Raw genomic sequence first — 21,866 nt, 5'->3', positions numbered from 1 at the left:
CCCCCCGGACCGCGGCTCGGCCATGGGCGAGCACCCCAGCCCCGGACCTGCAGTGGCCGCCTGCGCCGAGGCGGAACGCATCGAGGAGCTGGGACCCGAGGCGGAGGAGCCGCTGCCCGCGGCGCCAGAGACTGTGAGTGCCCCCTCCCCGCCCCGGCAAACTTTCTGGGGGGCGGTAGGGGAGAGAGTTGCCCCCCGTCTCGCCCCTGTGGGGCAACCTGAAGGTTTCAAGGTGACGCGGGAGCGCCCCGGATTGGCCGGGTCCCCGCGGGCGAGAGGGGGCGGAGGGCCCGGGCTCCCCTAAACGCACGCGCACGCCACCCCGGCCGGGGCTCCCGCCGCATCCCTGCCGGACGCTGCTCCGGAACCAGCAGCTCCTGCCGCCGTGCTGGGGACCCGGCCGCCAGAGCCCCCTCCCCGCGGCTGGTGCAGTGCCCGGGACATTCGTTTTCCCGCAGAGGCGGCCGCGTCACGGTAGTGACTCCCCCTCCCCTCCCACTCGCGACCTGCGGGCTCTCGGAGCCTCGAGAAGCAGGGGGCGCCGCCGAGTCCCCGGCCCCCGGCAGCTCAGGCGGGTCTGGCGACCCCTTTCTCCGTTCCCGAATTAGCTCTCACCCGGCACCTGTCATGTCGCGACACTGATTGAAATTCAAGCTGACCCTGTCCCTGAACCCGGCCGAAGGAGAGAGGGAAGAGAGGCTGGGGCAGTTTGGCTCTTAGAAGAGGGCTCAACAGCCCAAGACCTCGTCGGTGCCAGAGACGGTAGCTGAACCTATCACTTCCTTCTGGTCCCCAACCCCTGGGAGAATCTCCTGTACTCACTCACCACTTACTCTTAGCCTTGGAAGAGATTGGATGGGCTGCAGGGGATTTGCAAGCACCCCCCACCACCACCACCACCACCAAACGGCAGGCACAATATTAGTGCTTCTGCAGGGGTGAGCTTTCCTGCGTAGGGGTCTCTGACCCTCAGCAAGTTAAGACCAGTGGCAGCAGGGTCTGATAGCATTGCATGGCTTCTGATGGAATGGGCATGCATCTTCCAGCCTGGGTGCAGAGTGGGCATGAGCCGTAGGCAGCAGAAGTTATTAGAGGCACTTGGATAGTTGGACAGCTTTATTTGATAATTGTTGAGAATCACCCTTGTTCTGCTCATCCCTCCACCTGCGCGTCCCAGGACTAGAAAACACCCTCCACCCCCACCCCAGGAATTCCCTCCCTAAGCTCAGCGGAGACTGGTTTGGGGAAAGCTCTCCCAAGGTTTCCTCTGGTCTCATGTGCCGATCTGAACCTGGTGATGACTCCGGGGCAGCAGCTGGGGAGCTGTGTCGGAAACATCAGAGGGGTGCAGAGGCCTTGGTGATAAGTCTGTTTCTTTCTTTTTCTCCTCTTCCTCTTCTGCATGGCCTCCCTCTCTACCAGCACTGGAAAGTCCTGTTTGATCAGGTATGTGAGCAGTTAAATCCCCCCTCTTCCTTCCAGCCCTCCCCACAGTCAGTCTCCCTGCTTGCGTGGGCTTCCCTAAGCTCTGCACTCCTGAGATGGTGACGTGGATGGGGGTGTGGCTTAGTGCATCTCTGGGGCTGAACGTGTAGCTCTCCACCACTGTTCAGGTACTGGGGAGGAGGCTGTGGGCTTCCCTAAGACAATCCCTTCCCCCACCTCCTCCCAACTCCGCAGCACCAGAGCCAGTTTTATAACATGTAGAAATTGGACAATATTAATTGAATGCCTGGTAAATTCTGTATATGCTAGATGATTGCAGTATGGGGCTGGGGAGGTGGGAGAAGGGCTTGGGTTAACGTCCCCCCTCCCTTTTTACCATGACCACCAAAGGTCTACGGCCACCACTCAGGTCCAACTTCTGCCATCCTTATGTGCTCTTTTGAAGGCTGATTCCATTTCTTTAATTCTGCAGTAGGGATGGAGGAATGCTTGGGAGTTACAGAAGAAAAAATGGCATGTGATGGTTTGAGATTCCTAGAACGAGGTGTGGGGAATGGAGTTGGGAGTGTTGGCTTTTGAATTTGGAGAGAGACATTTTTGACATTCAGCCAGTTAATGGCTCTCTTCTTCGCTTGGTACTTGAGTTAGGTGCTGTGGTGTCTCCCAAGACTCCCCTGCTTGCTTCTTGCCTGTCCCATAGTGCAGAAGCAGAGGAGGCAGGGGATGTCCCAGTGGGGAGGAATCACGACTTGAAGAGTTCAGTCTGGTTGGGCCAGAAGGAGTGTGTTGGGTTGGAGTGGGAGATAAAGCTGAGAAAGTAGCTTGGATCCGACTTTATCCTGCTCTAGGCAGGGGAAGCCGCTGAAAGTTTTTTTAGCAGATTTGTTTCGTGATCCAAGCAATGCTTTGGAAAGATTCCTCTATTATAGTGGAATAGAGGTGAGATGGATTGCAGGGATGAGAGAGGAATCTCCTTAGTGAACGGAGACAAGCACCTTGACTTGAAGGATGACAGTGAGAATGGAAAGGAGAAGGGCTATAGGATGGGATGATAGCAGGGCCTTTGGCACAGGACCAGGTGTTATATGTACTGTTATATGTAAAGTTGCCATCAGTTGGAGGTAAGTCGATGGTGGCAGCTAACAACACAGGTGACTGGAGGTATTTGTGAAATCACATATACAGCTTGGAGTCTGAGCCTAGGAGGAAAAGGAAAAGTCAAAGGATCAAGGGTGGGGGTGGTTGGCAAAAATGACAGCTTTGGTTTCAGACAAGTTCAATTTGAGGAGCCAGCTAAATGCACATGCCAAGCGTGGGACTGAGAACATGGAATGGCAACTTGGAAGACATGGCGGGTGAGGATTTAGGGGTGTCATGCACATTAACCACTGAGGCTTGGCTGTGGTTTGGAAGACGTGCATGGGCTGCTGTCCTGATGGGTGGAGCAGCTCTTCCTTGGCTCCTGAATGCCACCCACTCTCCCTCTGGCTCCTAAGAGCATAGTGGCTGCTTGGCCTGCTGCCCTGAGGCAGGAGGGAGCCTGTGTTGCTGCCACCATTGCTACTACCACCGCCACCACCAAGCTGCCAGCCCTTCACACCTCCTGCCAGATTTAGAATCAGAACCCAGAACACAGTGTATCCTTCTGGGTTTTTTTTTCCCTGTGTCCTGGTCTGTCTTTCTCATTTGATTATTTCCTTTGTCAGTCCCAGTGTATGTGTGTTTACTTTTTTTTAAAATCAACGATTTGTGTGAATGGAGGAAACTTTCAGTATGGAGATTTTGGAATTTGAGGAAGAAAAGAGAAGGCACAGCACCTTATATTATCAGGTGGTCTATTGAATCCAGTTTCTCAAACTGGAGGGGATCCTGGAGGTCACTGAGAGCAGCCTGCTACTTCTGGGAAGGTCACCTAGAAGCCATCCTGGATGGACACAATTAATTCTATAAAATAAATGACAAAAACTAACTCTGGGCAAAGAACTTTTCTCACAGTTGAGTTCTGCCTGTGTCTACTCCCCACCCCCATGCAGCATAAGCCCATTTCTAGCTTCCATCATCCTGTTGGTACTTTGTGTTTAAGGAAGGCCATTTGCGAGCAGATCTTTGACCTCGGGTCAGGTGTCTAGTCCTTCTGTGTTCATTTCCTACTTTGTTTAGCTGTGCACAGACTAGTCCCCTGGTAGGGATAAACAAAGAATCTGTATGTAGGTTCATGAATGCATACAACCTCAGAAGGATGGCAAGTTGTTCAGAAAGCTGAAGTGTTGTAACCTCTTCTAGGCCTGCTTGAAAGTTGGGTTTGGCGATTGGTGAACTTGGTACACTTAGGAAAGAAAGTTTGGCTGTAGGTTACAGGCAGCCTCCCTACTCCTTCATTCAGAAGTATGTGCACTGATGGTGAATGGGGACAGCTGTCCATCTCTTCAAGCAAATGTGGCTCCAGAGTGCACCTTCTAGAGGTCAATAGGATGGGAGGCTGGACAAAGTCAGGCATGTCCCCCTTCTCTCCCTGGGTCATGGGAATACCAGTGGTCACCTGTTTTCAAACTGAAACCTGCCAGGGCCTGCTTTTCAGGTCTTAAGATGAATTGGACCAGTCCCTCCATGCTGTCTGGTTCTTCAGCTAGTGGAGTAGACGTGACCTAGCATGAAGCCACTGAACTTCAATGGCTAGAAGCCATGACCTTGGCCTTCTTGATCCTATATGGTCATCCCTCAACGAAATGGCCAGAGATGAGTTTTATGGGAGTTGGAAGTGAAGAAAACAGGTGGCCCAAGTCCCTTAGAATTTTACCTGGCCCCTGGCATTTGTCTGGTAGCTTAAGCCCGTGCTTGTGTTGTGGGTATAACAGCCGATCCATGTCATGTTGTCTCACCCACTCCCCTACTTCTTCCCTGTGGGTCCCAGAAGTGAAAGCAGGAAGGAATGCTGACGGTCTTCAGGTCAACCCCGAGTTTCCGTGTCTTCGTTTTCTATTTGAACTTCTCAGAGGAGTTGCCCTGCCCCAGCATTAGGACCTTAATGAGCTTCCTAAATATTTTCATAGATTTTAAAGTTACTCTCAATATCAATCTTTTGTAATATCTGATGCAAACACTTCTCCAAAACCTTTGCTCTCCCTCCTTGTTGTAATGTAATACTAAGGTAAACGTGGCTTAGTTTTCTATAGTTGAATCTGTTGGGCTATTCCTTCATGATTCCTTCTACTGCTTCAGGCCTAAGACAGTTTTCATCATCTCCACACCTCATACATAAGCATTTTTGTTTTTCTATTATTTTAAAAAAATCATCTAACTCTTTATTTCATATGGATTTTATTCCTGTCCATTTATACCAGCATCATTTATTAAGAAACCCTTCCTTTAAACATTGTTTGAGAAAATTTATCATTTGGTATACTTTTATATGGCTTGGGTTTCTTTTTGAGTTCTGATCTATTGCATTGGTATTTATAATATTGCATAGCCATGTACCTAGTAGGGAGAACTGGTCGCATAACAATTCAGTGCGCAGCTGCTAACCAAAAGGTTAGAGATTCAAACCCACCCAGTGGCTCCAAGTAGACCTGGTGATCTACTAGCACAGACGATTCCAGCCTGGAATCGAAAACCCCATGGGGCAGTTCTGCTCGTCACATGAGGTTGCTATGGATCAAAGTCGACTCGATGGCCCTTAACAACAACAATATAACATTTGTATTTATTCTGTAGGTTTCCTACAAGCTCTTCTTTTTCTGGTTGTGCTCTGGTAATTTCACTCTCAGTCTGTTCTTGAACCCCAGGGTCTCCCCTGAACCCAAACCAAACTCTCAAGGATCCAAAGTCAAATAGTAGATCAGTGACAGGTACAGGATTGGTGCCCAGTTAACCCACAAAAAGCTTCCTGGGTTGGAAAAGTGGTTTGCAGACTCACCCTTCAAAATGCCTCCACCTATCTCCAAAGGTTTAATGAGCAAAAGGATTTGGAACAGTGTTTTAAGTCAACAAGGCACAATAAGTTACAAGTTCAAACTAGAAAAAGGGAAAAGGAAGAATTGAAAGAGACATGATTATGTCATTGTGTTTCCCCTTTTCTCTTCCCACTGGGAAGCATGCATTTCCGAGACCCCAAAAAGAGACCCCAACTTTGCTAATCTACCAGAAAGAAAGCCGACAAGTCCTGACTATCCCATTGAAATTACAAGCACATGCCACGAACACAGCACGAGGCAGCTTAGGTGGGAAGCTACAGAAAGAACCCTGGCAGGTTACATGAACTCTTTGACCCTCAGTTTCCTCATTTGTAATTGGGGACAGTGATCTTTAACTCCATGTGTGACTGTGGGAATGAGAGGGAAATGGAGGCTCCCTTCACGATGTCTGATACTCAGTGGATTCTTGACAAATGTCTCTTGACTAGGAATCAGAATTTGCTGGGAAGATGCACAGGGACCACTTCTGAGATCCAGGCCCCAAAAGGAAGGCAGTGGCCACTCTAAACCAGCTCCTTCCCAATCTGGCTCCTGGAGAAAGAGAGCCGTTTCTGAGCCCAGAGGATCCCCGCTTCCCTGCAGCCTGGGAGCATTCCCTGTGCCTGATATTCAAGCCCACCTCATTTGCAGTCCTCCTGCAAGTTGGCTTAAGGGGGTTCTGGGAGCTGCAAAGAGGTTCAGATGGGAGTGCTGAATGGATTAGTGAGGAGACACAGAGAAAACACCTGCCCCAGAGACTGTGGCATTGGCCACGGCCCCTGGAACACACGATTAACCAGTGGAGAGAGGTTCCCAGAGAGGGACAAAGCCATGGGCTTAACTGGAGCTTTCACATGGGATCTGCAACCCCAACTCCTTATCAAGTGGCCTCCAGGGCCATTGAGGCTATGGACCTGCCTCCGCTACAAAGCCAGCTTCCCTATCCTGCCCCTGCCCCAGTGACCCCATCAGTCATGCTGGAGTTAACTCTTTCATCCCTGACCACTTACAAAAATGCATTTAATAGTAGTTGAGCAGTAGGGCCAAGATTGTCTGCTGTCTGCCTGCCTCCTGATACAGATTAAATACAAAATGTTTGAGGGAATGACAAGTTGAAACACATTCCTGTGTGCATTGTCTTGAGTTAAAATATCCTCTCCAGGAGCAGGCCCCTCTAGGTCTGCTGCCAGCTCAAGGTCCATGAAGTATCAGAAGGTCACTAGAAGCATTTTTCCCATCTATTCATTTCATAGGAAACTGAGACCACAGAAGATCAATGACCTTCTGGGGTCATTTGTTGCATTAGTGTCACAGCTGGGACTAGGATCCAGCTCTCCCTCTGCCTAGAGTTCCTGCCACCAGTCCTTTCCAACTTCCATTTGATCGTGGGGCATGCTGGACTGGCTAAGGCTGGCGGGTCCCTCAGTGGAGAGAACACAGACTGTCGGCAGGCAGTTCTGGGTCAAGTCCCAGTTCTGTTTCTACAAGTTGTGTGACAAGAGACAAGCCAGTTAACCTCTCCAAGCCTCAGTCTTCTCCTCTGTAAACTGCCTATAATAATACCTTTCCCCACAGGGCTGTTGGGAAGACTAATGAGATAATAATGTGTGTGTAGTGGTAGGCACAGGATGCAATGAATACCTGCTACGTATATTGTTGTTATCGTGTTACTGGAATTTAAAGAAATAAACACTCTTTTCAGGATGAGCACTGGCATTTGATAGGTCTAGATCTTAAACCAAAGTGCCCAGATCCCCAATCTGGGGTTTCTTCTATCATACCAAGCTGCCTTCTTTGGGTCAGGAGCTGGAAAACCACATTTCTCCCTAATTTCCCCCTAAACTTTCCAGAGAGAAAGGAGAGAAGTTTTTGGACAGAGGCTGCCTGGGGGCGGGGAGGGGGAGTTGATGTCTAAGCATTTTCCCTCTGTTCACCCAGCTTATCCCTTGTCTGCTTGCATGGTGGGGGTGGGGCTGAGAACAAGGCATCTGGTCACTGGGTGGTCTGCGGCAGCCTCCCCTCTGCCCTGATTTGTCAATTCCTGCTGACCATTAGTTAGTGATCGATTGGGAGACTGAGAGTACACCACTGTTGTGTAACAGAAAGGAGTCCATGTGTAGCTTGAGTTGTGAACACCAGAGAGAGCCCCCAGTCCCCTACCCCGGCTTTTTGGAAGCAGAGTAGAAGTTTGAGATGGTAGACATTTCTTTGAGGGAGCAAACATTTAGAGCTCTGGTGGTGTAGTGCCTAAAGCATGTGAGTGCTAACCAGAAGGCTGGCACTTCAAACCCACCAGCCACTCCTTGGAAGAAAGGTTGGGCGATCTACTTCTGTAGTGATGTTGTTGTTGTTGTTAATGTGCTGTGGGTCGAACCCGACTCATAGCGACCCCTCCTTGGGTTTCCGAGGCGGTATCACTGCAGAAATAGATTGCCCCATCTTCCTTCTGAGGAGTGGCTGGTGGGTTTGAACCGCCAGCCTTCTGGTTAGCAGTCAACTGCTTTAGGGGCACTACGCTACCAGGGCTCCCAAGGAGGGGTCACTTTGAATCGGATCCGACTCGATGGCAGTGAGTTTGGTTTTGTTTTTTTTATGTGCACATATATCCATTGTATTGTTTTGTTCTCTCAGGAGCCCTGTGATGTAAGGGAAGTTCTTCCCTCTTTGCAGAGGAGGAAATGGAGGCTGGGGGGGGGGGCGGTGCTTGCCCAAAGACAGAGCAAATGAGGACCCTCGATAGAGACTGTGTGTGTGTTGTAACCAAGGGTTCTGGGTAGCTTCTGAAACAGTGCTTACCCCTAGTCCCCAAATCCTTTGGGTTCAGTGTAGTTGGCAGAAGGACCACAGGAAGTTAATGGACAGGTTGCCAGTAATCAGGCTCCATACATGTCCAAGTGGAATTGTGTCTTCAGTAGCTAATTTTTTGGAAGTAGATTGCCAGGCCTTTCTTCCAAGATGCCTCTGAGTGGCTTCAAACCTTCAAACTTTTTGTTAGCAGCCCAGCTCACTAACCATTTGCACCATCCAGGGACCACAATGAGAAGGTCATTGCTCCTTTATCCTGCCCACCTGCTCCTCTTCCCTGCATGCTGCCCCCTGGCTCTCTGAGCCTTCTCTTTTCCCCAAGGGCTGGAGGGGCCCTTGGAAGCTGTCAGGAGAAGCAGCAGGAGGAAGTGGGTTTAGAGTGTGGAGCAAGACCACCACTACCACCACCACCACCACCACCACCACCCCACACACACACTTAACCCCACTTCTCCTTGTGTGCTGCTCCCCAGAGTCTCCAGGACTGTATGGCTGTGACTTGGCTCCTGTCCTCAGGCGGCTGTGATGACTGGGCCCCATGAGTCAGCACCAGCCATTATGTCTGCTTCTGGCTGCCCAGGGGGCCTGTCTCTGAGTCACAGCCCCCTCTCGCCCCCTCAGAGTCTGTGGCTGTGGCGAAGGCAAGGGTCATTCCTGGAATGGAACCCTCTGTGCCCCTCAGAGTCCTCCTAGGCCCTGGAGGGAGATGCAGGGTCTGCCCGGGCACGCTCTACCAGAGTGGGGAGGAACAGGGCCTGGTGGAGAGAGGTGGCCCCTGCCCCTCACTGTCCATTGAGCCCCAGCTTCCTGCACTCCAGGGACAGTCTGGGACCTCTTTCTCCCCCTCACGGCCTGGGGGCATGCTTGCTATCCAGTGGCTCAACCAGGAACTAGGGCTGGACACTGAGGAACCCCAGAGAGGAGGCATCTCAGCTGAGGGAAAGGTGTTCTCACTCCCTAGTCACCCCAGACCAGATGTTGGGGTTCAGCTGTCTGATTTACAGACGAGATGCTTAGGAGTCTGGCTTGAGGCCCGGGGAGAAACCCCTATTAAAGGGATGAGCCATTTCTCCCTGTGGTGGCAGCTGAAAGGACAGAAATAATCCAACTGGGAATCCCAGAATCACTGAGCTTCTCCAGCTGTCAAAGCCTGGCCTGCCAAATCCCAGGGGAACAGGGCCCCTAGTACCTCCATATGGGGAGGCCCAAGGACAGGAGGGGTCAGAGCCTGGATTTTAGAAATTGGTCTCTCTCCTTTCCAGGGTGGTGTAAGGCTTTTAAAAATCTACTCCCAGATCGGATCTGGGGCAAGCTACATGGTGCCTGTTACACTGACTCTTGTCTCTGTGCAAGTCATTTACCTCTGTGTACCTCATTTTTCTTATCTGTTAAGTGGGATTAATAATACTCTGGGTTGATAGAAGAATGTTGTTGTTAGGTGCCTTTGAATCAATTTTCAACTCATAGTGACCCCTTGTGACCTAGTAGAACTGTGGTTTTCTTGACTATAATCTTTACAGGAGGCGATTGCCAGGTCTGTCTCCCCCAGAGCTGCTGGGTGGGTTCAAACCACCAGCCTTTCGGTTAATAGCGCAGTACTTAACTGTTGCATCACTAGGGCTTTGGTGTAAGACTAACAATAATAAAATATATGTGAAAGGAAGTATTTGAAAGAGGCAGGGGGCAGCCAGAGAGAGGGTGTAAAATGGTTTTCTTTCTTGGGTGAATTAGTTTCCTCCTTTGCTAGGAAGAAGAACTGGAAGAGAAAGCTCCTACTTGCGTAACTTCGCCTCCTGACCTCGGCAGCTGCAGGCCTGGACCTAATTTACAGGGCTGTAAATATCCATGAATGGGCCTGAGGCCCCTGATGGGCTGTGGATGTTAGGTGGGGACAGTGCTGCTGAGCCATAAACCCCTGGACAGCCTCGTTAATTCTGCTCTACTCAGAGGCTGTGGCAGTGATGAAAGGAGCTGGCAGATGAGCCATGTTAAACCCTGTCCCCAAGGGTGAGGGACAGCTGCCTGCATATTAGCCCCTGCCCCAGCATACAGGCCCTGTGGTCAATTCCCAGGGCTCATGGTTCACCCCTCAACATAAAGAAAACAAAGATCCTTACAACTGGACCAATAGCAATGTCATGATAAATGGAGAAAAGATTGAAGTTGTCAAGGATTTCATTTTACTTGGATCCACAGTCAACACCCATGGAAGCAGCAGTCAAGAAATCAAATGACATATTGCACTGGGCAAATCTGCTGCAAAAGACTACTTTAAAGTGTCAGAGTAAAGATGTCTCTTTGAACACTAAGGTGCTCCCGACCCAAGCCATGGTATTTTCAGTCATCTCATATGCATGTGAAAGCTGTGCAATGAACAAGGAAGACTGAAGAAGAGTTGATGTGTTTGAATTATGGTGTTGGTGTAGAATACTGAGTGTACCGTGGACTGCCAGATGACCAAACAAATCTGTCTTTGAAGACACGTAGGCAGAATGCTCCTTAGAAGTGAGAATGGCAAGACTTTGCCTCCCGTACTTTGGTCATTGTCAAAATGACAGGAGTGACCAGTCCCTGGAAAAGGATGTCATGCTTGGTAAAGTGTTGTTGTTGTTGTTATTTGCTGTCGAGTTGGCCCCAACTCATAACGACCCCTCCTTGGGTTTCCGAGGCAGTATCACTACGGAAGTAGGATTGCCCACCCTTTCTTCCGAGCTTGGTAAAGTAGAGAGAGTCAACAAAACAGAGGAAGATCCTCAACAAGCTAGGCTGACACAGCAGCTGTAGCAGTGGACTCAAATATAGCAGTGACTGTGAGCCTGCCGCAGGACCGGGCAGTGTTTTGTCCTGTTGTACACAGGGTTGCAATGAGTTGGAACCTAGTTGACAGCACCTAGTGACAGCATTCGGCCTTGGTGGATGGGAAGAAGACAGTGGGAATGGAGGTGGCAAACCTGCTCTCAATCACTTTCTAGACCCCAGAGGTCTTCACCAGGATGGCAGCTGGTTTATTGGCCCCAGGTACAGACTTAAGGGTCCTTGCGAGAATGCACATCCCTCCTGGAGGCCCTGGGTTCTCTAGACCAGAAGGGAGAGGGTCCTCTTGGGAGAGGAAGATCAGAGAAGAGAATTTAAGCACTAGAAGCAAGGATCAATGTGTAATTGTCCTGGGAATGCAGTTTGTGCAAGTCACACATACATAATAGATACAGAATAGACGTGTTCCCTTCTTCCTTCTCTTGCGCTTCGTAAGCAGTAGGGTGAGTTCGGAAGCCGTAGCCTGTCTTGCTGGCCTGGAGTGGGGCGGGGAGAGGTGGCACTGCTGTCCTGGGTGCTGAGCAGGCAAATCCGAGCTCCAGCTGTGTTTGTTCCCTGAGAGCTCAGACTCAGCGGCCCCATTAGGCCTGTCACTGATTCCTCAGCCTCTCCCTGGACCTGGTGTCCTCAGTCAACCCTCTGGCTGAGGCCTAGATCCCACAGACTTCTAGCTTTGCTGGAGGATTCCAGGCAAAGTGTCAGCTGCCGTGAGGGCCTGTGGGCACTCACAAGATGGAAGGAAAAAGCTGGTTCAGAGCCACCAGCAAAAGGACTGGGCTCCGCAAAAGAGTGTGCTCACTCTGGACTTGCACATTTTCCCCAAAGAGTGTTCTGTGGAGTGGAACTAACCCTAGATCAAGTGTTATTAGTCCCGTGTAACAGACAAGGAAACTGAGGTACACAGAGGTTAACAACTTGCACAAAGGCAAGAGTGAGTATAACGGATGCCATCTGGTCTGCTCCGATCCAGGGAGGAGAGTGGATTTTCAAAGACCTTAAACCTCCCTGCTAAGGCGAGAGACCAGTTCCCAAAAAGCAGGTTCTGTCCTTTCTCATGAAAAAACACTGTGATCAAAGATTGTATAAGTTTGGGAAATGCTATGACTCAACGGCAGTGAGTTTGGTTTTTGGTTTGGTTGTGAACAAAATCAGACAGGTTCTCCAACGCAAGATTCTGTGGGGCCTCACTATGCTTTTATGCATCGTGGCACTCTAAGAGGGTTCCCAAATTCATGGGACCACAGAACCCTTATTTCTTGTACCATCTTGGGTCTGGTGTTGCACAAAATGCACATTGGGAAACCCTGAGCTCATGGCTTCATTTCATATACCTGAACTGGCCAGAGGAAAGCAGGGAGGGCTAGGGTGGCACCAGCCAACCCCAGCAGAGGAAACCAAGGCTAGGCCCATCTCATCCACTAACTCCATCTGCGACTCTGAGCTCTTCTGCCCTCTGTGCCTCTATTTCCCCATCCATAAAACAAGCTTGATGTCTAGTTCATAATTAATCCTCAATCATTATTTGTTCAATGAATGAATGAGAAGATTGGGCTGGGCTCTCTCAAACTTCTTTTAACCATGGCATTCTGATGTTGAAAGAGGGTGCAGCCTTTGGGCCCCTCTGTCTTGGTGTGAATCCAATGGCACCAATGATCAGCTGTTCAAACTTGGGCTGCTCAGCTCTCCATGCCTCGGTTGCCTTTCCTATCAAATGAAGCTAATAATATCTACCTTCTAGGGTTGTTGTGAGAGTTAAATGCTGTTGTGTTTAGTCAGTTCTGGCTTATGGTGGCCCCATGTGTGCAGAGTAAAATGTGTTCCACAGGGTTTCCAAGGCTGTGACCTTTCAGAAGCAGATGGCCAGGCCTATCTTCTAAGGCTGAGTGAGTTCAAACCACCAACCTCTCAGTATTTGAGTGCTTAACTGTTTTTGCCACCTGGGGACTCTGAGGTTTAAATAGGGGAGACATATAATTTATTACCTAAACTGGGACACTTGAGAGTGAAAGGGCCATTGTGAGGTTGTGGGTTTCCCTTTCCCCAACCCCCATTTGTACAGGGTGTGTTTATGCACACAGGACTGGGTATGGACTCCCTTATGTCTGTCTCCTTGAGAAGAGAAGAAAGAGTGCCTGCCACTTGATTTATGGGGAAACTGAGGCAGTGTGGTTAAGTGACCTGTTAATGTTGGCACAACAGCTGGGGGTAAGACTCCTTCCAAAACTCTACCCCATCCCTTGCCCCAGAGAAGGGGCAGCATAACAGACAGGAGCATTAAGGAGAGGAAGGGGGTCCAGGGTGGGAGATGGGAGATGTGGCAGGGGGCTGTGAGGCCCCAGGTTGAGGAGAACTGGTGACCTGAGGGATTAGGGGGCCAGCAGGCTGGGTGCTGGCGGGATTAAAGGTCCCCCAGGAGCCTCTCTCTCGAAGCTCTTTTCAAGGCCCAGGCAGGTGGTGGGAGAGCGGGAGGGGGCAGCTTCGCACTTTGTGCCTTTCTCTTCCCTCTGCAGCCAGCATCCTCCATTCCAGCTGAATCTGGACCTGGCCCCCCTCCTTCCACAGCTCCGGGCCCTATTCAGGAGACAGCATCGAGGATGCTCCCTGAATCCTGGCTCCCCACGGGGCCCCTTGCAGACCATTCACAGCCCACATTCCTCCAACGGCCCTGAGACCACCCCCCAGACCAGCCCAGACAGCTGCTGACTCTGGACCCAGCCCAGATCTCATGCTGGGAGTGCTCCCCTTGCCACCATGGGCAAGTCCAGGGCATGGAGTACCTGGGGCAGGGCAACTTCTGGGGTCTCACCAGAGAGGTGGCCCTTATAGGACCTGTTTCCCTGAAACGCTCCAAACCACAGGGCTGCTATCATCTCATCCACATAGCAGGCTGTGAAGGAGGCCAGAAGGGCAGCAGTGTGGCCAGAGGGGGCCAGCTCTGGCTTTGCAGGTGCTTCACCTCTTGATTTGAGCAGGCAGTGAAGCCCATTACTGAGTGGGACGCCCGGCCCTGGGTGAGCAGCTGTCTGCATTTGCTTGGTTCAACCCATCACAACCTGAGGGGATGCTCGCTGCATGTAAGATGAGACAGCACAGCTCAGAGAAGAGCCATTTACCCTAAATACACAAACCCTGAAGGTTGGGCAATCCTACTTCCGTAGTGATACTGCCTTGGAAACCCAAGGAGGGGTCGCTATGAGTCGAGGCCGACTCGACGGCACATAACAACAACAACAACAGTTAGTGGCCAAAGAGCCCTGGTGGCTCAGTGGTTAAGCGGCTGCTAACGGGAAGGTCACCAGATAGAACCCTCTGGAGAAAAGACCTGGCACTCTGCTCCCGTAAGCATTACAGTCTAAGAAACCACATGGAGCAGTTCTACTCTGTCCTGAAGAGTCTCTGTGAGTTGCAATCAACTCTACAGCACACAGTAGACAAGAACAGGATTTTGCCTTGTTCCTTGCTACCCCTGAGTGAGGGTGTAGCTTCCTTTAAAAGCTCTCAGTTCCTCTCTAGGGCGATGGGACCCACCTCTTGCCTGCCTTCTGTGTGCATACTCTCTAGCTCTCTTTCTCCATTTTTTCTCCCTCTACCGTTCTCTGGGGGAGCTCTGGTAGCATAGTGCCTAAGGCACTTGACTGCTAACCAGAAGGCTGGCGGTTCAAACCCACCAGCCACTCTTTGGAAGGAAGGTGGGGCAATCTACTTCCGTAGTGATACTGCCTCGGAAACCCAAGGAGGGGTCGCTATGAGTCGGGTCCGACTCGACAGCAAGTAACAACAACAACAACCGTTCTCTGGCCTCTGACCTCCCCTCTCCATGCCCCATGCCCACTGTCAGCCTCTGTGTTTGCCCCCATCTTGCCAGGTGGGTTGGTAGGTTGGAGGGTGTCCTGTGTACATCATGAGGCCTGGGCAGCCAGCCCCATTATGGCTCTCCCTCACCCCCAGGCAGCTCCCAGCATCCCTGAGGCCTCATTATTAGGGTTGCGGTGACCCCCTACTGCCTGGCCTGTCTGGCTCTGGCAGAAAAGGTAGAGTTTTGGCAGAGAAGGGAGGCTCGGCCTGATTCCAGCTTGTTCTCTGCAGTCTGGAGCCTGTGGTGTGCTTGGGGCAGGGTAGGGAGGCTGTGGTGGGGGTGGGAGCTGGAGGCTGGAGGAGCCAGGGGGCAGCCCTTGTCACTAGGCTAACAGCAGGGAGCCCTGGAGGGGGAGAGGGAGGAGGGGAGCAGGTGGTTCTTTGTCTGGAGCCAGAATGAGGGACAGGGGCCCAGCCTGATCCCAGCCTACTCCCTTTGCCCCCACCTCCCCAATCCTCCCAAGCCTCCAAGGCAGCCCCTGAGAGGGGATTGGTGGCCCTGCTCCCAGCACACACCAGGCCACTGAGCTTTCTCCCCAAGCTGAGGCAGGCGAGACATCATGCTGTGTGGCAGACCACAGGCCTGCACCCCCTGGCTCCCCCTGCAGTGCCACTCAGAATCTCCCCAGGACTCATGTCACGGCTGCTTCTCAACCCGTGCCTCCCATACCTACCCCCTCTCCCGTGCCCACCCAGCACCTGGGGGCCATGTGGGGTCCAAGTAGGACCAAGGCAGTGTGTCTCTGTGATGGAGTCAGCATTGGTACACGTGGTCTGTGCCAGCCTGAGGAGAGTGGGCTGCTGAGGAGACCCAGGGATGGGAAGAGTCCCAGGCATGGAGGAAGGAGACTGGCCCTGGCTGGCCTCGCCATTTTTTCTCCTTCAGGAAGCGTCAACTTCCTCAACTGAGCAAAAGGGATGTCAGAACAGTTGGTGTTTGGGGGCTTTTCTCTGTTTAAGATGGAACCCGGGGACCTCTGGGGCCCCTACCCGTCATGACACTCACCTCTTTGGCCCTTGAAGTTTGCTTCTGAGCATCAGAGCTGCCCCTGGAGACTGAAGTCAGCAGCAACCAGTAGTGGTTTAGAGGCAATGCTGAGCTCCCTGGATGTAGTTACTTAACTTCTCTGTGCTCACTTTTCTGTGCCTCCATTTCCTCATCTGTTATATGGAGATAATAATAGAATCTACTTCATAAAGTTGTTCAAGGGATTCAAAGAAATTATACACAAAAAGTGCTTAGAACAATAGTTGGCCACAAGAAAATTAGGTGTTTTTATTGAGGGCTTTCTTTAAGGGCTGAGTAGCCAGCCCGATCCCTGGCTCTCCCTCACCACCACCAGTAGGGTAGCAGTGACCCCTCATTGCCTGGCCTGTCTGGCCCTGGCATAAAAGGGAAGGGAAGCCTGAGGTGCCTGAGTTTCCTGAAATATTTGATGGTGTGAACCAAATAGGTGTCATCCCTGAAGGTTGGTATTTGGGGTTGGGGGTGGGGAATATGCAGAGTTTAAAACAAGCCTCAGTAAAGCTGTCCTGTTTGATTGAGTTCTGGGAAGAATAGCCCCTGAGTTGTGAATCCTGGCTCTTTCTCTTGGATTGTCTTAGAAAAGCTGCACACACAGTCAGATTTCCTAACTTAATCTGCAATGACTTTAGCTATGAAAAGGGAAACGTGGGTTTGGTCGTCTGGATTCCTGGGGAGAAAACACAACAACTCAGGAAGTTGTCCCTCATCTTGCTCACATACACCCCAACATCAGTTTGCCTTGAGAATCTAAGCAGCCCACAGGAAAGCCTCCAGCATTCACTGAGAGCTTGTGTGGGAAAGTACCCTGTGAATAGTAAAGCTTGCACCCACAATCTTCCCCTTGTTACTCTCATACCCACACCCTCTTAGTGAACGGAGGGGCAGCCATCTTCCACCTCCATCCACCTTCTAGGCTGACAGGAATTCCATCCCAGTCTGTGTGCTCAGAAGGAGCCTGGGTGCCCTGACCTGCCTACCTCCCCCAGATTTGTTTTTTGTTTGTTTTTAAACTATTCTTTTTCTTTCTTTCTTCCTTTTTATTTTTATTCTTTATTTTTCCCTTCCCAAGTTGTAGTTTTTCGCTTTTTTCTCTTCCCTTTTATTTGTCGTTGTTGTTGTTAGGTGCCGTCAAGTAGCCTCCGACTCATAGCAGCCCTATGCACAGCAGAACGAAACGCTGCCTGGTTCTGTGCCAGCCTCCCGATCCCTGCTATACCTGAGCCCACTGTGTCAGTCCATCTCATTGAGGACCTTCCCCTTTTCTTTGACCCTCCACTTTACCAAGCATGATATCCTTCTCCAGGGAATGGTCCCTTCTGACCACATGACCAAAGTACATGAGACAAAATCTAGCCATTCTCGCGTCTAAGGAGCATTCTGGCTGCATTTCTTCCAGGACAGATTTGTTAGTTCTGTTAGCAGTCCATGGTACTTTCAGTATTCTTTGCCAACACCACACCTCAAAAGCATCAACTGTTTTTTGGTCAACCTTATTCATTGTCCAGCTCTCACATGCATATGAAGTGATTGAAAATACCATGGCTTTGCTTAGCTGCACCTTAGTCTTCAAGGAGACATCTTTGCTCTTCAGCACTTGAAAGAGATCTTTTGCAGCAGATTTGCCCGATGCAATACATCATCTGATGTCTTAACTACTGCTCCCAATGGTGTTGATTGTAGAACCAAGTAATATGAAGTCTTTGACAACTTTAGTCTTTCTTCATTTATCATGATACTGCTTATTGGTCCAGTTGTGAGGATTTTTGTTTTCTTTATATTGAGGTATAATCTGTACTGCAGACTGTAGTCTTTAATCTTCATCAGTAAATGCTTGAAGTCATCCTCACTTTCAGCAAGCAAAGTTGTGTCGTCTGCATATCGCAGATGGTTATTGAGTCTTCCTCTGATCCTGATGCCACGTTCTTCTTCATATAGTCCAGCTTCTTGGATTATTTACTCAGCATACAGATTGAACAAGTATGGTGAAAGGATACAACCTTGACGCACTCCCTCCTGATTTTAAACCATGCAGTATCCCCTTGTTCTGTTCAATTGACAGCCTTTTGGTCTATGTACAAGTTCCTCATGAGCACAATTAAGTGTTCGGGAATTGTCATTTTTCTCAATGTTATACATAATTTGTTATGATCCACACACTCAAATGCCTTTGCATAGTCAATAAAACACAAGGAAACATCTTTTTGGTATTCTTTGCTTTGAACCAAGATCCATCTGATGTCAGCAATAATATCCCTCATTCCACGTCCTCTTCTGAATCCAGTTTGCATTTCTGGAAGTTCTCTATCAATATACTGCTGCAACTGTTTTTGAATTATCTTCAATAAAATTTTGCTTGCGTATGATACTGTTTGATACTTCCCACAATCCATGGGATCACCTTTCTTTGGAATGGGGACCAATATGGATCTCTTCCAGTACCTTTTACTAGTTCCTGTTTCTTCTTTCTTGTGGTTCTTCCCATCCCTTGTTTTTCTTTTATAATTTTTCCAGTTTTTTAATTCATTATTGTCTTACTCTAGCCCTTTTCTCTTATTTCCCCCTCCCTAGATACTGTGGGTCTTTTTTTCTTTTTTCTATTTTTATTTCTTTTGTCTTTTTAAAGTATTTCTTTAAATATTTCATCTCAGATTCCACTTTTTTTGGTATGTTTTTTGCTTTCTCTTGTTGGTGATTGATCTTGTGTGTTTATGTGGTATGTGTGTTTTGTCCTCTTGTTTTTACTTTTTTGGTGGTTTTTATTACTATTGTTGTAGTTGTTTTTGTCTAACTGAGTGGGAGACAGCAACTCTACTCATATGACCCAACCGTACTCGCACCTCCTACAGCACCACTTACTTCTGCACCAACTGGCCAACAATACCCAACAGCCAATATGAGCCTGACTCACCCTTAACTGCTCTTCACAAACGGCTAACAGAGATCTGTGCACCTACTCTAATTGTCTAAAACTCGCACCCATAAGAAACCAGGGTTTGTGTGAAGGAAGGCACATTGGGTAGACTGTGAGGATGAGGGGTTGTAGAAGAAGGACAGAGAGGTGGTGTTTTCTCTTGGGGAGATTAATACAATGCTGTATTAATCTGTCTTAATGAGCCATTAAGACTTCTGTAGAAAATTGATAATCTTCTATGGTATCTCAGGAGCCCTGGTGTGCAGTGGTTAAAGCGTTTGGCTGTTAACTGAAAGGTCAGCAGTTTGAACCCACCTGGCTCTGCAGGAGAAAGATGTAGCAGTCTGCTTCTGTAAAGATTTATAGCCTTAGAAACTCTATGGGAAAGGTCTACTCTATTCCTACAGGTTTGCTCGGAGTTGAGCCAATCATCTGAATGGAGTCCCTGGATGGAGCAAACATTTAAGTGTTTAGCTACTAACCAAAAGGTTGGACGTTTGAGTCCACCCTGAGGTACCTTGGAAGAAAGGCCTGGTGATCTACTTTCAAAAAATCAGCAATTGAAAATTCTATGAAGCTCAGTTCTACTCTGAAACACATGGGTTCATTGTGAATCAGAATTGAACTGATGCCAACTGCTTTGTTTGAGTATCCATCCAAACACCCACTGTTTATTCACCCAAGAAATCTTCATTGCCTGCCAGTTATGCCAGGCTCTGTGCTAAGCAGCAAGGATGAGATGTGATGCCAGTCTTCAAGGAAACTGCAGTCTAATGAGGAGGCAAAAGAGAGAGGTATCAGTAGGTGATCAGAGAACAGGTGGGAGTGGCAGTCCAGAGGTTTGTTGTAGTGCAGGAACCCCATGAACAGATGGTGGATAAACACCATGCAGTAGATCCATACAATGAAGTATTACTCTGCCATAAAGAGAAGTGAAGTTCTGAGATATGCTAGGACATAGATGAACCTTGAGAACATGCTCAGTGAAATAAGTCAGACTCGGAGGACAGATATGGTATGATCCCACTTCAGTGAAATATCCGGGAGAAACCAAAGTTTTTTAGTGATTCAAAGGCATGGGGCAGAGGGAAAGGGAAGTTACTGCTTAAGGAGCACTGAGTTTCTGTGAAGGGTGATAAAAACATTTGAAAACAGATGGTGGAGATGTTTGCACAACATGGTGGATGCCATTAATGTCAATGCATTGTACATTAAACTGTACATTTAAAATGGTTGAAATGGCAAATCATTTGCTGTATATATTTCATCACAAAAGAAAAAGGTACAGGGCGAGTAGTGGGACCTGACCATGTCTGAGGGGAGCCTTCCCGGGGAAGGGACATCTGAGTTGTCAGCAGGAGGTGTGAGTAGGGAGTAAAGCAAATTCGAGGCAGAGGAGCAAGGAGCATAGTATCTTTGGGAGCCTCTTACATTTCTGGGTGCCTGGGTGTGGGTCGTGCGTGGGGTGGGGTGACATCAGAGGGGCCACAGCCAGATGGCAAGGGCTTGCAAAGTGTGCTTCCTGCTCCCTGGGCCTTCCAGCGTTTCCGACGGCGTCTTCTGGCCCAGCCTGTGTCCTCCTTGGCTGACACCCTGGAAGGCCTTCGGTGGAAACTTCCTCCTGCTCCTTCCGGCCTCTTCCCTGTCCCAGGCCCTAGCAATTGCTCATCTTCCTCCACTCACCACCTTTTCATTCCTGGTTTTCCTTTTGTCCAGGATCAGGAGTAAGGGTCGAGGGGAGGGAATCCTTTAACCTCTCTGAGCCTCAGTTTCCTTATCTACATGTGAACTGCCTGGGTGGGATGATCTCAAAGGTCTCTAGGCTTTGCTAGTGTTTAAGTGGTTGTGCATGTCCTGTTTGGATGTTTCCCATGGGGACCTGGGAGACATCCCAGAGATTGCCTGGGCCTCTGTGAGTGGTGGTGGAGGTCAGGGTGATGGTGGTGGAGATCAGGGCACCTTGCTGAGATGAAGGCGGTGCCCCGCTGATGCTGTGGCTGTCTGTGCTTCTCCCTCAGTTTGACCCCGGGAACACAGGCTTCATCAGCACAGGCAAGTTCCGGAGCCTCCTGGAGAGCCACAGCTCCGAGCTGGACCCGCACAAAAGGGAGGTGCTTCTGGCTCTCGCCGACAGCCATGCAGATGGGCAAATCTGCTACCAGGATTTTGTCAACCTGGTGAGCACTCTGGGACCCTTGCCGCTGGGAGGGGCTTGTTGGGGATTGGTGGCTTAGAGGACCCTTTTAGACAACTGAAAGGCTCTTTTGGCCCATAGCACTGAAAAAATCCAGGCTTCAGCAAGTGGAACAATATCACCAATGACCCAATATCCCTTTGTCTCTTGCTTCTGCCTTCTGCAGAGTCAGTCCATCTTCAGAGCGGCCCCTGACAATTCCAGACCCTCCTCCTTGTGGCAGCAAAATGGCTGCAGCTGTCCCAGCCCTCATAGCCTCAGTTCACATCATGCACAGAAGGAGAGGGACTGTTTTGTAGTAGCTCCTGCACAAAGACTGGGATTTCCTCCCTTTCATTGGCCTAGTTTGGGTCAGGTGGGGTCTGTTGATTGGCTCAAGCCAATCACTACCTACCCCTGGAGTCAGTCCCATCAAAATAAAGGGTGGGAAGCAGGGAGGACATTATTGGCAGGAGAGAGGGGTGGGGAGGGGATGCTAAGGGCGTCATAACTGAGGTCCCCAGGAGCAGTGCAGCACAATGCTGGAGGCCAAAGCTCAGAAGATGTACTGACACATGTCCTCAGTTGTCAGAGAGCCGGATACAGGAGGCCCATGAGTCCTACCCAGTGGTCCGATATTTTGACGTGGGACTTCCTCCTCATTGGGGATTACTGTTGTGCTATTGTAGGGGCTACTGTGATAGATTTGGAGTGGGGTTCAGTGACAGCATTTTGCAGCAGACTGCATTTTATCCTACCACAGTAGATGGATGGGACATTGGTAGATGCAGCATGAACTAGCAGGATGATTACAAGGCCAGAAGTCTTCACTCAGTTTCCCTAGAGTGAAATGACTTGTGTGAAGCTCCCTGGGCTCCTAGA

The 21,866-nt window shown here is 49.8% G+C and overlaps 1 protein-coding gene across 1 annotated transcript in view; it reads left to right on the top strand.

The window, feature by feature from the left end:
- Positions 1-22: 22 nt before the first annotated feature.
- The window catches only part of RHBDL3 (rhomboid like 3), a 54,865-nt gene continuing 33,021 nt past the window's right edge, over positions 23-21,866 (top strand). The window contains exons 1-3 of the mRNA XM_007937335.2: positions 23-133; positions 1,423-1,446; positions 20,830-20,988. Coding sequence (XP_007935526.1) covers positions 23-133; positions 1,423-1,446; positions 20,830-20,988 — 294 coding nt within the window. The remainder of the gene's footprint in view (positions 134-1,422; positions 1,447-20,829; positions 20,989-21,866) is intronic.

Source organism: Orycteropus afer, unplaced genomic scaffold, assembly GCF_000298275.1.
Source record: "Orycteropus afer afer isolate SDZICR_OR568_19922 unplaced genomic scaffold, OryAfe1.0 scaffold00042, whole genome shotgun sequence".
In the NCBI taxonomy this organism is placed as follows: Eukaryota; Metazoa; Chordata; class Mammalia; order Tubulidentata; family Orycteropodidae; genus Orycteropus; species Orycteropus afer.
This window is presented reverse-complemented; position numbering and strand designations above follow the sequence as displayed.